Raw genomic sequence first — 16,111 nt, 5'->3', positions numbered from 1 at the left:
ACTGATCTGACATCTCCTTTGTCCAGGTCTCCGGTGCCAGCTCGTCGTTAACCTGTAAACCTGAAGTATAGACATCATACTACCATGTTAACAATACAACACAATGGAAAATAATCACTGTAAATTGAATCAAAGTATGAGGAAAAATACATAACATGTGTTTACCTTCCACAGTGATATCATGATGGAGAGTATTTGTTCCTTCAGGATATGTACACTCACAGCTGTAGTTCCCACTATCCACTGGTGTTAAACTGGTCAGGTGAAGAAATATAGTCTGATTCTTTTTCATAAGTGTGAACCTGGAGCCACATTTATGCTCAAAGCCCTGTCTATATCTATAAATTAAGCGACACTCTTCTCCTCTTCTCCTCTCTGTTCTGATTTTACATATTATAAATGTGATGATATTCAGTGTTTCATTGGTGCATATCGGAGTGACATATGGTTCTCTCTCAGTGGTTTTCACAGGAGTCACTGCAAACAATGAATAATTAAAGTAATAATTAAAGTTCCCAAACAGCCATGCTGGTCAAGAGGTCTGAGCAACAGTTTAAGTGCTGCTGGCAGTGAAAAGTTTATTGTCCTGAAGGGGGGAAAGTGACACATGTCTGACCTGTTCTTTAGATCCCTAGACCTCAAACACTCTTAGAGGTACAAGCTGGTTTCTCATCTCTTCTGAAAAAGGAAGTGCAAGACATGACTGCTTTTATATTAAGACACTCTGAAGGTGAAACAGAGTAGAATACAGAAAGAAAATATGTTAGATCTTCAAACATCAGGTCTACAGTCATGTGTTCAGATCACTCTTGGAGCTGGATCCACAAGAATCCAACTAATACAAAGTATCACCTGCTTTATATCTTAAGATATCTACACTTAGTAAAAGTTGTACATCTTGTAACATGCTTTAACTGACATGTTTACTTTTGTGGTCATTACCATGTGCGTGAGATGAAAACAGCAAGCAGCATGCTCTTATCACCTTTTTGTAATAAGGAAACTGCTGCTTCGTCTTCACACAGCACTGTTTTAACTGAACACAATTGTAAGTGACAAACACACATCACTTGATGCAGGTTAACAGATCAGTCTGAGCACAAATTAACAGCATCCTCAGAGTCTGAGGTGCCCACACGAAGGAGAAAACATACAAAAGTTCTGTATTGACTGTCTAGTTATGAGCAATTCAGGATGAAATGCCCTATAGAGGGCCTCTATATGCGACAATATGGAATGAAGTGACCTCATGGTGCCTTTTCAGTGGAAGAAAATGTGATAGTGCCCTGTAAAGAACCCCCAAAGATGAGAAAATACAATGTGTCGTTTAACTGAAGAGGATATAATGCAGTGCCCTATGATGGATGCTGTTGTAATGGAGTGAGCTGGAGGTTTTGTATGGGTGCCCTTCTAGTGAACAAAAAAAAGAACAAAAGAAAAAAGTGCAATTTAGTCTAATTTAAGTCTAACATACTGAAGTGCAGAATTGGGTGCCCTTTCAATGAAAAAATGTGCCCTATAGGGTGCACTGTATGGGAGAAAAACATTGTGAAGTGCGGGTGCCATTTATATTTTTTCATCTCTCCCCCTGAGACAGCCTGAGTCCGCCACTGCATTGCGGCCACATCTAGACATCCCTTTTCCACCTCTGCTCTTTCTCTTTTCACTCCTGGACAGACAACTCCTCTCTGTTTTGCGTAACGTTTGTCTATGCAAACAAACCTGAATGTAATGCTGCTCACAGAGACGCTGATGAGATAGGGCTCATTAAGGGAGGGTTCCTAGCACTGGTTGTCGCTGCAATAGTACCGCAGTTAAGGGGGATTCTCACATTTTCAGACAGCGTAAGTCAGCCCTAGGAGGGCGTCCTCATGCCTCCATCAATCATACAGGCACAGCGTCTCGGTAGAAACCAATGTGCTGGCCAAACACCCGCCCCACAGCAAGGTGGAAGTCAATGACGTGGCAGAAATTTTGGGGTGGCTTCTGGGGTGGCCAGTCAGATTGTAGAGGTGGAAATGGACACCCCAGCCACCCATTTAAAAGCACACATGGTTGGGAGATGATCAATGCCATCCTTTCTCATCCTTTATCATATATTATGTGGCTTTATGTGAGGAGGTGTTCCTCCGGCTTCTGGGCTGAAGATTTGAATAAATATTTGCAAAACGGAGTCAAACACGCGCAGACACACAGTTGTCTCGGTCTCTCTCCATTCCGTATTTCCATTTCATTTCCGCTTGCAGCAACGATGACACAAGCTGCAGTCATAACAATCTTTTTTGTTTTGGGAGTCTTTCCAAAAGGTAAGAGAGAGATGTTACAGTAGTCTGTACTTTTACAGAAGTAATTTTTTCTGCTGAAATTCAAAGCACCATGGAGGATTCCTGTGTATTGTCTAACCCAAAGTGAATGTTTTTAGAAGAAACATATTGAATCCTGCTGTGTTCCTCTGTCTGTTTTCAGCATCTGTGTTCACCACAACCAACCTGCAACACATTTATGAGTTAACATGAAGCTTAAAGTGACTCACACTCTTTTTCACTTTTAACATCAAAGTTCAGTCTCTATAATAAAGTTTAGTACTTTACCTGCAGCCTGTCCTACTTTGAAAAGCAAAACTATATTTGCCTCAAATAAATCACAATTTAACACTGAGTTGCAGTTTCACCATTACATTATAAATCAATTTGAGTAGTTAAGTATCAATTTATACCAGAAATTGTGTTGAAATGCTCACATCAACCTGAAGTTCACACACAGTTTAAACCCCATATTTCTTTTCCTCCATGCAGGTCTAACAGCTGTGATACAAACACAGCAGACTGTGATGGCAGCAGTAGGAGAAGATGTCCATCTCAGCTGTCAGCTCATGCAGTCTAGAGATGTTCTTCAGGTCACATGGCAGAAACTTTCACCTGAGGGGGAGAACGAGAATCTTGGCAGCTGCGACAAAAACTTTGGAGAAACAGTGAATGCTGGTTTTCAGGAGAAAGTGGAGTTTAAAGATGCTGGACTGCAGAAGTGCTCCATAGTTATCAGGAAGGTGATGGATCAGGATGAAGGCTGCTATCTCTGTTTGTTTAACACGTTTCCTGATGGTTCTCTGACAGGCAGAACCTGCCTCCAACTCTATGGTGAGCTCCTTTCTTCACTTTTGAAGACATATTTGTGGTGAATTACAGTTTTAACTTGTTTCAAATTGATGGCAGTTAGAAATGATGGCTGTTAAATTGTCTGCTTGACGTCATTTTGCCATGAAATGCAAATACTTCACATCACTAAAAGCATGCGTTTCACACACTTTGCATCCAAGTGTCATAAAAGAAGACATGATGATCATGATATTTAAATTATATTATTGTTATCTCAAAATTTTCATTTTGTGAAATTAAATGTGGGAATCAGAGACAACTGCTCATCATAATGTCCAAGAAACCAAAGATTTCTTAAATGCTTGTTTTATTCAGTCTAAAGCTCAAATATATTTGATTTATAATGTTATAACAGAGGAAATCAGCAAACTAGTTGATATTTTTAACAACTTTCTCCATGTGATATTTTTTAATGTTTTCACCAAGATTTTACAAAGAAAGAAAATTGAATTGGCCTCTATTGTTTTTAATCATAATTCTTTACTTTTAGGGATTTCTACTGTAAGATGTATCCCAATGATTTTCCGGAGGGGGGGGGGCTGGTAATATAGAAATTATTTTAGCACAAAACAGTCAGACTTTGTGTGGAATTCATTATTATTATTATTCATTATTATTATTATGATTATTCTCTCATTTTCACATACAGGCTAAATAAGAGCTGCAAGTTTACTATAAGTGGTGGTTTGGCAGTAAGGTCTAGTCTAGTTTCATTTATGTAAATTGTTTGTCCTTGTTTGACCTTGAAGATGGCTGAGTAGCCTGCAACCTTGTACCATTTTAGTCTACATAATGTTTTTATTAATATAATTTGAAATATGAAATAGCCATTCTTCTGATAATCATTTCCTGTCCTGATCTACCCAATTATAAACTGTTCTTGGTGCATTCTTGGTTTTCAGAGCACCTTCAATCGAACTAATCTAGACTAGTGCAGGTGGCTGTTTCTTGACTTAATCCAAGAGATTGAGTGGTGTAGAAAAGCAGGAAATTTGTTTTAAATTACAATTTCTTTTCAGAGGGAGGAACCCCAACTCCCCCATTTTCAAAAATGATCAGGCGCCCTCCTACATGTGGTTATTTTAGGGCTTAAATGTGCAGCAACAATATTAAATGCAGCAAATGTGTGCGACTTTAAACTTTGTTGAAGGTGCTGACGACCGAGAACGAAAGTAATTCAGTGTTGAAATCCTGGATGTATCCCAATGATTTATGAGCGGGATGTTCCACTATAAGAGGGGGGATCAGTTTATGTGCTTAATATAGATTTTTTTTTAGAGTAAAACGGCAGCAGCTGGTTAAATCAACAGTTTATTCGACACTGAAGTGAATGTCGTTATGTTGTTTATAGAAGGATTTATTCTAGGGATTACTTATCTTATTTTTATATTGACACCTACTGTACACCTGGATTAGTACAGTCTTAGTCTCCTAAAGGCACACCTTTGTCCACGACGCTCCTTTTGAATCCTGGCTCACATGGAGCAGCAATGTCAAACCGTGCCGTCTTATATTTCCTTTTTATGGTGGCGGTATTTGCAAAAGGTAAAAAAAAAAAAAAAAAAAAAAAAAAAAAAAGAAATCCGTTATTATAATGTATGTAATTATTATGTTGAAGTTCATATGTCAGAAGCAAAACCTTCCAGACACATTTCATATTTGTTTTCCTTTTATCGTCAGATATTCACGTTCTCTTGCACATTTAAATTGTTCAAATCTCTGTCTTCATTATTTTTTCCTTTTTTAATCTTTTTCAGCGATACATGTTTTTTGTTTTTGTTTTTTTACATTTGGTATTAACATGCGTCTCGGGTGATCCGATCACAAGTGGACAGCTTTAAGTACAGGCGTGAACGCACCCAAAACGCATTGAAGACGCATTGAGATCCAAACACCACATTAGAAGGTGGTCTGGGCCGCATGTGACCACATTCATTTAGAAGTGTAAACGTAGTGTGTCCCGGGCCACACTGAAGGACCGCCTACTCAACTGACGTCCTCTATTTTCCGTCCGTGAACCCTCCGTTCAAAGCTGTGATCAACTTGTTTGATAACTGGATAAAGAAATGCTTTATTTTTCATGTGAATTAAAAGAACGTAATCCACACCCCGTATTTCCTGTTTTTCTCGTTCCTCTGACCAGTTTTCCTCATCAAATCGACAACTGGAATAGATATTAAACGGAAACCAGAAACTAACTTGTTTTTCGCTTGTCTGCGTAAAAAATATTTCAGAAGCTAAACGTTGCTGGATAGTTTCTTCTGTCCTGTCAAGTTGATTAATACAGTTTTTAGTTTTGCTGCGCTGTAATGAGGTCAGGATTTATCAGCAGGACCAAACAGTTTCACTGTATGAACCTGGACTGTGTGTGTGACCTGTTGGATGTGTAGAAGAACACAGAACATTCATTAACATTAGATCCTGTCGGTCTGTCGTAGATTTAAATAATCAGTGGAGTTGAGCTGCTGTGTCTCGTGCGTAAATGCGCACAACGTCTCATTGTGGGGGGCACAATGTATTGTATATTTGTTTGTCCTGTTATCAAACAAGTTGAACACAGCTTTGGGCGGAGGGTACACGGACCCCCGCTCCTCCCGCCGGTTAAAAACAACAACGAATTTGGTCTTTGCAAACGGAAATGATGTCCGTGGTTATTTGCATACAGAGCAGGGAAGTGAGTTCCGATCACAAGTGGCCACTTAAGACGCACATGTAGACGCATGTTCATACCAGGTGTGAGCAAAACCTATGACTCAGTATGTTTTTAATGACTTGTTGAAATGAGGGGGAGAACTTTGTATAAGTCCTCTGGGCTTCTTTCCTCTGCTGCACAATTAATATAATTTTCTTTACTTGGTAATATTTTATCGTAAACTCGATGCAAATAAATACACTAAACTATGTTACAGTTGGTTTTATAGTCATTTGTTGTGAGAAGGTTAAACCTAAAAATAACTTTGTAATTTTTCATATTTTGTCAATGACTGCTTCATTAAGCTGTAGCAAAAACATCAGCGTCACATCTATAACTGTCATTTCTTTTCCTCCATGCAGGTCTAACAGCTGTGATACAAACACAGCAGACTGTGATGGCAGCAGTAGGAGAAGATGTCCATCTCAGCTGTCAGCTCATGCAGTCTAGAGATGTTCTTCAGGTCACATGGATGAAACTTTCACCTGAGGGGAAGAAGAAGAATCTTGCAGGCTACAACAAACAGTCTGGGCAAGGAGTGAGTGCTGATTTTAAGGGGAAAGTGGAGTTTAAAGATGCTGGACTGCAGAACTGCTCCATAGTTATCAGGAAGGTGATGGAGCAGGATGAAGGCTGCTATCTCTGTTTGTTTATCACGTTTACTGATAGTTCTCTGACAGGCAGAACCTGCCTCCAACTCTATGGTGAGCTCCTTTCTTCACTTTTGAAGACATATTCATGGTGAATTACAGTTTTAACTTGTTTCAAATTGATGGTAGTTAGAAATGATGGCTGTTAAATTGTCTGCTTGACATCAGTTTACCATGAAATACAAATATTTCACACCACTAAAAGTATGTTGTACATACTCTGCATTTCACACACTTTGCCTCCAACTGTCATAAAAGTTTATTTTATTGCCAAATGTAAGAAAACATGATGGTCATGATATTTCATTTCATATTCATATTCATATTATATTATAATTATATAAAATTCCTCAATTTGTGAAATTAAATGTAGGAAACTGAGACAACTGCTCATCATAATGTCCAAGAAACCAAAGATTTCTTAAAATGCTTGTTTTATTCAGTATAAAGCCCAAATATATTTGATTTATAATGTTATAAAACAGAGGAAATCAGCAAACTAGTTCATTTTTTTTGTAACAACTTGCTCCATATGAGATTTTTTAATGTTTTGTCTTTGCAGAGCTGCATGAACCCATTCTACAAATCAGAGAATCAAACTCTACTGAAGAGACAGTTGTGTCCTGCTCGGCCACAGGTCGTCCTGCTCCCACAGTAACTCTGAATGTCCCACAACAAGACCTCTACTTCTCTCACAACAGCACAGTCAGTGTCACCAACACCAATGGTACAGTCACCGTCACCACTACAGCTGAGCTGTCTGGTCTCCATGGAAACAGTGCACTAGTTGGATGTGCAGCACGACTGCTCACAGTCCCTGAAATTCAGGTGTTTAAGATGATTCCTGCTGATGGTGAGAAACACTTCCAAAACCACAGATTCATAAATTAATTATCACTTTGTGATTCTGATATTTGTTTTTCTTTCTTCAGATTTTAATGATGAATCTGGATCCAATAAGAGTAAGTTAACCTTAAAGTTGTCTCGAGACAAAATTCACATTTAAACTGTAGTTGCTTTATGAATGTTTAGTGTTTCATATCACGTTTTCCTCTTTTTCTCATAGATTTCACTTTGATCGTTACATTGATCACAGCAGTGGTCGTTGTTTGTGTTGCTGTAGTCGTCACTGTCGTCATATGTAAATATAAGAACAGGTAATTTCAACTTTCAACTCAATATCTGTCTTGTTGTGATACCAGTGTCTCACAGTTAATATGGTAATAATTTATTGACTTTAAGAGGAAACACAGAGCTTAAAGAATCTATACAGACAACACCTATAAATAAATAATATATAAATGTTCTTAAATCCTTCATTCTGTCACACAGAGACGCTGAAAGAGATCAGGAGATCCTATGAGTAAGACAATTTCATAATTATTCACTTCACATTTATTATTAATTGCTTCTTCAGAAAATGAAAATTTATACATGAAGCTGATTCTGATGCACTTAACTCTTCATGGTCCATTGTGTACTCATAGTCAGCCTGTTTGTCCACATAACTGTTAACTGTCAGAGTAATTCAGTGATAGAAATATGTATGACGTATTTTAATAATGTGAGTGGAAATTGACTCATGACTTGTTTTTATCTGAAGGTTCAAAACACTTTTATTGAAGCAGGAGAACAAACAGATCAGACAACGGACATCTCAGGAGGAAAATCCAAAAGGGGAGAAACCAGAACCACTACCTGAATGCACAGTTAGAAGTCTGTTTAGTGACAAACAACCTACAAGACTGTAGTTTCAATACTAAGTCAATTGGACTTGATCAAAGCTGCATCAAAGCTGTAACGACTCAGAACCTCTGAGCCCCAAAGCACAACCTCAGAGACAGGAGCAGAGTCCAATAATCTTTAATCAGTCCAAAAAGCAAGCAGGGGTCAAAAACCAGGCAGACAAATCCAAGGGACTAGGCAAATCTCAAAACCGGAAACAGGCAGGATAACAGGTAACAGGCAAGCTGACAGATGGATCCTAATGGGATCCAGGTGAGGAGATGGGTGGGGAAACTCAGGTGAGGGGAATGAGGTGATTGCAGGTCAGATGGGTGTGGCAGGATCTGCAATGACAGGAGAGTTAGTGATCAGGCAGATGAACAGCATGAAAAATAGTCACTAAGATGGTGAACCTGTGACAAAAGCATGTGTTGTTAAAATGTGCAGACATTGTAAAAGAATCAAAAGGTGTCCTGATCAAGATGAATCTCTCATCTTATATCTCCAGATCGAAAAGATTAATGTACACAGAGGTTTTGATGTTTTGTTCTAGCTTACCATATTTTTCATAACATTTTAAACTTTTAAAGATAAAATAAATTATTGAATGTTACTTTTGACTCAGAGAGGAGCTACTTTAATGTCCCTGACATGTTGAATACAACCAGTTTCTCTTCTTTCTTGCTGTTTGTTGGGACTTTAAACTCTACCAAGTATTTTGTAACATATATGATATAATTCAGATATATTGGGTTGTAGAGCAAAAGAAAACAAGTATTTCTACCAGTTCAGCCATTGAGTCAATCGGTCCCCTATAGACTTTATTTTTCATCCAAAAGAAAGCAGGAAACCAAAGAAAGGTGTGGCATAGTCAAACTACAGACTGTATATTAGGCAATGCTAACTCACTCGTTGATGAAAATGCATCCCAACTTTTTTCAACTGCACTAACTGTTCAGTCTGTGAGTGTTAAGCTATACAATCAGCCACCAACTGACTGTTTGTATAGCTTAACTTGGCTTTCTCACTGTTTTTCATGAACATCTCATCTCGAATCATATTACCATATTGCATCATCTGTCTTAATGGGTACTGATGTGTTTCCAAGAGAGCCAGTTTCTTCTAAGTTCACAGATAGCTCTATCTATGATGCTGTGCTCTGGAGAAGACTAATGTAGCAGGACAACCGCTTGTTCTTTAATTGTGTTAACTAATCTTTGATTCTTAAGGAAAATAAGAGACAGACTAACTTGATTCCTAAGTTTGTAAGATCCTCGGCCTGCAGAACTGACCTTTAACCCTTTAAGTGGGGGTTGATCAGCGATGCTCAACAGACTCAGAGAGACCTCAAAAACCATTTCTATAAGTTGAATGATGACACACACTAAAAGCATGAAATGACCCTAAAGGCCACTTGGACCGGAGCAAACAACTCCCACCTTAGATGGAGCACAGACTCTTATCCTTTAACCATACTGCCCTCTACTGACAAGAGTTAAGTTCTCTTATGTGAAGAGTTAATGAATGTTTTTAAACCACCCAAGTGTTTAACTTGTGATCTGTTAACCTCACAGACAATCATATTTCAATAGTTTAATTAGAGTAGTTGTGTTGAAAGAATGAAGTTTCTGAAGTAATACGAATGTAGAGATATAATGTTTGAAGGATTTGAGTTTAAAGTTTATTTTATTGTTAAACAATACTCACATTGGATGCTTTTATATTATGAAGTAACTTACATTTAAATATGTTTCTGAAAGTAACCTTATCACATGTGTTGCCTAACCTTATTTCCTTTCACTATAGTATTAAACTTTATTTCAGTAGATGGTTTAAAATGTGTAACTACTTTGAGAAAGTTGAAGGTTGTATGCTTAGACATCATGAAGATTAATGTTTGTTATTAGAATAACTGACTTATGAAGCATGTAAACTGCTTAACCGTTATCAATCAGAAAATATGCTTGGACATTATGAAAAGAATGTATTTACAGCTTTAATGTGAAATATTAGGCCCCAAATTCTGCCCGTTTTATCCTAACTTATAAAAACAGCCTCAAAGAGATTCCTCTTTGAAGTGGCCTCCAAGAACTCAAGAAAATTCTTAAGACGTCTCTTTTATTTATTTTTCAACCAAATGTATCCATATTTAATCTTTTATTGAGTTAATTTGTTTGTTTTATTAGTAACATTAAGTCTCGTATTTCCACGTATAGTAATTTAATTTTGACAACAGTAAGGCATAACATGGCTTTGTGATCAAGGGAATTTATTTAGAGAAGTTGAATTAGCTTTCCCTCAGCATTCCCTGGTGCAATACGTTAAGCCTCGAGTCATGCACTTCAAGCCACTCTTGCTGAATAATTTTCTTTATTATTTATTATCATTCATAGACCTTATTTATTTATTTATTTTACTTCCTTTTTATTTATTGTTTTCTGTATATTATCTTATACTTTATCATGTATCCTCAAGACGTTTAGCTATTAATAAATGTCTTAATTTATCCTAAAAGTGTTTGATTGTGTCTTTGAGCTGCAGTAAACAGAGGTCACTGTTTGGGACAAGAACTTACGATTGTGAGACTTATTCATTGATTAAATTGAACGAGGGTTAGTGCTCCCTCCTGGCACTAAGAAATCCTAACCAAAAAAGAGGTGGTGCCCCCAATACTGAGGTAATTCATTAATAAAGTATTAATACTCCTACACTAAAAAACAAATAAACACATTCTTATACAAAACAAAAGATGTTGTTTGTAAGCTAAAATGCACACTGGTGAAAAGAGCAAGGAGACATTTAAGGTCAGCCTGTAATGTCGCCTGTCCAATACAGTCTGTACACTTAGCTATACTACATCTTTTTCCCCAGTCTCAATGGTCAAAATAACCCACTGGCACTTTTCAGTACACACTGTATCTAATCCTGACAGCTCCAAGGTCTTATAACAAGTTCACACGTACACACACAAATACACACATACACACACACCTACAAGTGTGTGAGCAAACTCAAATTCTGCTACACTTTTGCTTTTCACATGGACTTCGCCATCTGTGTCAATGTATCTTGTTGATCTATGGGAAAACAGCTGGTGAGTGACATTTTGATGGGTGACCTGCCTGAAATCAAACATATCAAATCCGCTTTACTTGAGACACCTAAGCTCTTACTTTTGTCATAATCTGTTCTAAAACACATAAAGAGAGTATTCTGGTTGTGTGGTTTTCCTAATTCAGTTTTATACTCTCTCAGAGTGAATGGCTTTGAAGTTCCAGGAATGTTAATTACTTCTGTCTGGGTAAATGACCCAGGGGGGACCAACTTCCAAATCAGTATTGAAGTCAGTCATCTTCTTGACTGTCAATAGATATACTCCAGCTTCAACAATGTATGGCTCAACGATCAGTGGAAGAGTTTTCCCTCTGACAGGGTTCAGGGGGGCATTTTGAAAGCACATGGTTCCAATATTTATCTGTGCAAAGAAAAGAATCAGGTATACTCAACTTGGTACATAAAACCACACAATAAACAACAGTGGGTAGTAACAATGTACTTGAAACTCATGATGTGAGGAAACATCACATCATGACACACAAGTGTGTGGAACCAGTGCAGCAGAACATGTTAAGAAATAACCACATACAATATGCATACATGTAGGTACAGGTCACTGCAGTGAATCTTCCCTGAGTTGCAAACAAACAATCAGAACAAAATGCTTGATCTAAGACATTACTAAAATGGCTAAGCACTGTGCAGCAATTCACTGAAGAAGTGGATGTAATGAGTTAATTAAATCAAACCATTTTTTAAAAAGCTGTCCACAGTCAAAAAGAATATTTTTAAGTTCTGCTGATCTTGATTAGGCTGACAAATCCTGCCTTTCAGTGCCTTAACCCTCTGATAAGTAAAGGAACAACAAAATACTAGCAAACTATTTTCTTTCCCCCAGCATCTTTTATTTTATGTGGATACAACTGACATCATCCCAACCACAGATGATCTTCCTCAGGTAAAGGTTAAAAAATGAACATGTGTTTATAGTCATTTTGTGAGGTGCCTCCTAATTACATCATCTGCTACAAATACACCTGAGCCCAGTCCATATGTGGATAACAAAGACAATTTGAACTCAACAACTCCTTAAACTCAAACCTGCAAGTGCATCTTATTGTCAGTTAGCTGATCATGACCAAGGCCAGGATTCTCCCTTTTGAAGGATGGAGGAATGGAAAATCTCCCATAGATGTTCAATTGGATTGAGATTTGTGGACTGGGAAGGCCATAGCATATGATTCACATCATTTTCATACTCATCAAACCATTCAGTGACCCCTCGTGCCCCGTGAATTGGAGCATTGTCATCCTGGAAGAGACCACTCCTATCAGGATAGAAATGTTTCATCATAGGATAAAGGTGATCACTCAGAACAACTTTGTATTGATTTGCAGTGACCCTTCCCTTTAAGTGGACCCAAACCATGCCAACAAAATGCCCCCAGAGCATAACAGAGCCACCAGATCCCCTCACAGTAGGGGTCAAGCATTCAGACCTGTACCAGACTTCCAAGACTTCACAGTTAAAGGTCAAGGATGTAGCATGTCTGTCAGATGCAGAAACCGCAGCTTGCTTTGCAGGCCACCAGCTTCCATCTGATCTAAGCAGGGGTGTTAATTTGCACTTTTCGCACAAAATTTAGTTACAGTTCAGCTCAACTGAAAATATTTTCCATCATGTGTCTTAGTTAATTGTCAATTTTTACCGAGTCTTTACAGAAAATGGTTTTAGAGGTAGGTTTGGGTGGAGTGTGTCTCGGGCATACAAGGTGAGACCTTTAACAAAACTAAAACTGACTTTTGTCAATTTATGATCATTATCTCAGGTGAAACATTAACATTAGAAATTTAATAAGCTGCAGGTGTGTTTTCCATCATAAGTGAAAAAGGCCCCTTTAAAATTAATAGATGTTAAGTTTATTCTTTATTTTTTATTATTTTTCACTTTGTAGCCGACCAAAGCTGGAACAAGCAACAACAATGCAGTAACACCACAGTTTATTCCTGCAACCGCAATGGTAGGAATAAATAATGCACTTTGAATTTTGTGGTCTATTTTATTAGATGAGACAGGAAACGAAACATCACGTGTTCCTTCATTGTTTCATATAAACCTGAAAGTCAAGATCTTGTTATATGTAACTGCAATGAATTTAATTCAAAATAAGATAAACATGTATGACAGGTGATATCATCAAAGATAATTACTTTTTAAATGATATACTTGACTTACAAAATGAGAGCAAGTGTTGAAAAAACTGCATGTAAATGAACCACAGTCGATATAATCATATTGTTTAAGAGCATCTAATGCTTTTAAGTCATGAAGCAAAAAGTAATAACATATTGAAAATATAAATATGTATATGACAGTCTCTGTCAGGGCTCTGGCTGGCCTGTGTTTCTCTGTTTTCCTCTGTGTCACCTCCTCCTCTGTCTGTTTCTGTGTGTGTGTGTGTTGTGGGCGTGGCTTCCCTGACCAGGCACGTGGTTCAATTCCACACCTGTCTGCAATCAGCTCATCAATTCACAGCACAAGTACTCCGGCTCTCCTTCCGTTCCTCGCCAGATTGTTCAGTCAGCTCAGTAGTAGCTACTCTCCCTCAGCTGCTCAGTATTCTTTGTACTTGAGTTACTTTATTGTGATCTCTTGCAAATTACTGATCTGACATCTCCTTTGTCCAGGTCTCCGGTGCCAGCTCGTCCACCACATTGTTGTTCTCAACATTGCTGCAAGCCCACTATTCAGCTAATCCAAGCAATATTCACCGAGCCACCAGCCAAGCTCCACCATACCACTCCTCTGTAGCCTGCCTGCCGCCCCTTGCCATCACCAGCCCCCCTCCTTTCTTCCCTCCACAACCAGTTTTGCTCACTAAACCATCCTATCTTATTCATTCCTCTCTGTTTCTGTGTCTGCTTTTAGGTCTAAAACAATCTTAGCCTTAGTCTCTCACCTGTGATGTTTTCTTCTGTGGATAAATCCCAGGATAACTCCAGTTATAATGATGAATACAGTCACACCAACAGCAGCACTGGCAATTGATATTTTTGTGGAACTTGTGGCCTCTTCATCCTCTACAGTGGCACTGGAATTTACTCAAATTGTAAAACAAAAAACATAAGATGTTTCTGTAATATTTTATTATTAAAATCTGCAAAACAAAGCTAATAAATTACCACAGCCAAGACCAAAAACGATGTAGGACATTACTGTCAGCACTAATGCTGTTTTAAATACTATATTCCTGTTATAATTACTGCATGCTTTGATTTAACCTGTAAACCTGAAGTATAGACATCATACTGCCATGTTAACAATACAACACAATGGAAAATAATCATTATAAATTTAGCCAAAGTATGAGGAAAAATACATAACATGTGTTTACCTTCCACAGTGATATGAAGATGGAGAGTATTTGTTCCTTCAGGATATATACACTCACAGCTGTAGTTCCCACTATCCACTGGTGTTAAACTGGTCAGGTGAAGAAATATAGTCTGATTCTTTTTCATAAGTGTGAACCTGGAGTCACATTCATGCTCGAAGCCCTGTCTATATCTATAAATTAAGCGACACTCTTCTCCTCTGCTCCTCTCTGTTCTGATCTTACATATTATAAATGTGATGATATTCAGTGTTTCATTGGTGCATATCGGAGTGACATATGGTTCTCTCCCAGTGGTTTTTCACAAGAGTCACTGCAAACAATGAATAATTAAAGTCAGCATGAAATATAGAAAATATTTAATTGTTCTATTTAAATGATAAATGATACAAACTAGTTCCTGTACCTTGGCTGTTGTTATATGCAGGTAGCAGCAGAAGCAGAACAAACCACAGTTCCCAAACAGCCATGCTGGTCAAGAGGTCTGAGCAACAGTTTAAGTGCTGCTGGCAGTGAAGACTTTACTGAACTGAAGAGGGGAAACTGATTAACGCCTTTGACCTGTTCTTTAGTTAACCTCAAACTCTCACAGAGCTACGAACTGAGCTTCTCTTCTGAAAGAAGGAAGTGCAAGACATGACTGCTTTTATATTAAGACACTCTGAAGGTGAAACAGAGTAGAATACAGAAAGAAAATATGTTAGATCTTCAAACATCAGGTCTACAGTCATGTGTTCAGATCACTCTTGGAGCTGGATCCACAAGAATCCAACAAATACAAAGTATCACCTGCTTTATATCTTACAACATCTACTATTTTGTTACATGTAGTTAAAGCGCATTTTAGCATCTCCTAGTGGTTGCTTTGGAGATTATTGTCAGCTTGTTGTACTTGTTCTTTATTGGTTATTTGTGATCACATGGGTAAGGTCGTAGTCTGAGACCGGCCATTTTGATTGAAATTTTGCACAGCAAGGTGCTCCAGAAGTCTCTCTGTTTAATCCTTTTTGCATCCACCTGTGTTGAACCTTGGAGAAGCTTTGTTTGTAAGTTTATATTACATGTTTTATCTTTATAGATAAGGATTGATGCATATTTTGTTATTTTATTTAATATTTGGGGAGATTTATAGATAATTACCTAAATCCCCACATATAGTGCAAACATTGGTTTAATTGTGTAGTACTAAGCAAGTATTTATATTTCTACACTGTTTTTACTTACATTAAGAACATTTTCTTGTGTATTTATTTTCAGTTTCAGAGTTTCTGGAAAAGCATTGTAAGCAAGCATGTTGATGAAGATATACAAGTAAACAGACCTCAACTTTACTTCCACATCTGAGTCATCATTTAAACCTTTCAGTGCCCAGTACACCTGTTTAGCTATCTGTCACTTCGTGTGGAGCCACGCACGCAGGGGACAGAATATCTACAC

The 16,111-nt window shown here is 37.8% G+C and overlaps 2 protein-coding genes across 2 annotated transcripts in view; both read left to right on the top strand.

The window, feature by feature from the left end:
* Nucleotides 1–16,111, top strand: part of LOC121891965 — a 203,674-nt gene that overhangs the window by 124,618 nt on the left and 62,945 nt on the right. The window lies entirely within an intron of this gene.
* LOC121892425 lies at nucleotides 1,788–7,864 on the top strand. Its single transcript, XM_042405461.1, has 5 exons — nucleotides 1,788–2,306; nucleotides 2,796–3,137; nucleotides 6,210–6,551; nucleotides 7,060–7,350; nucleotides 7,830–7,864. Exons 1-5 carry the CDS (start codon nucleotides 1,916–1,918, stop codon nucleotides 7,862–7,864), a joined length of 1,401 nt encoding a protein of 466 aa, XP_042261395.1. The 5' UTR covers nucleotides 1,788–1,915.

The sequence above is a fragment of the Thunnus maccoyii genome, chromosome 24 (genome assembly GCF_910596095.1).
Source record: "Thunnus maccoyii chromosome 24, fThuMac1.1, whole genome shotgun sequence".
In the NCBI taxonomy this organism is placed as follows: Eukaryota; Metazoa; Chordata; class Actinopteri; order Scombriformes; family Scombridae; genus Thunnus; species Thunnus maccoyii.
This window is presented reverse-complemented; position numbering and strand designations above follow the sequence as displayed.

Bases quoted from the DNA above. Each gene is read 5' to 3' on its own strand.
- LOC121892425 (XM_042405461.1), top strand. From the start codon at position 1,916: ATGTGCTGGCCAAACACCCGCCCCACAGCAAGGTGGAAGTCAATGACG. The intron at 6,552-7,059 runs GTGAGCTCCTTT...TTGTCTTTGCAG, and splicing joins AACCTGCCTCCAACTCTATG to AGCTGCATGAACCCATTCTA. The intron at 7,351-7,829 runs GTGAGAAACACT...TCTGTCACACAG, and splicing joins TAAGATGATTCCTGCTGATG to AGACGCTGAAAGAGATCAGG.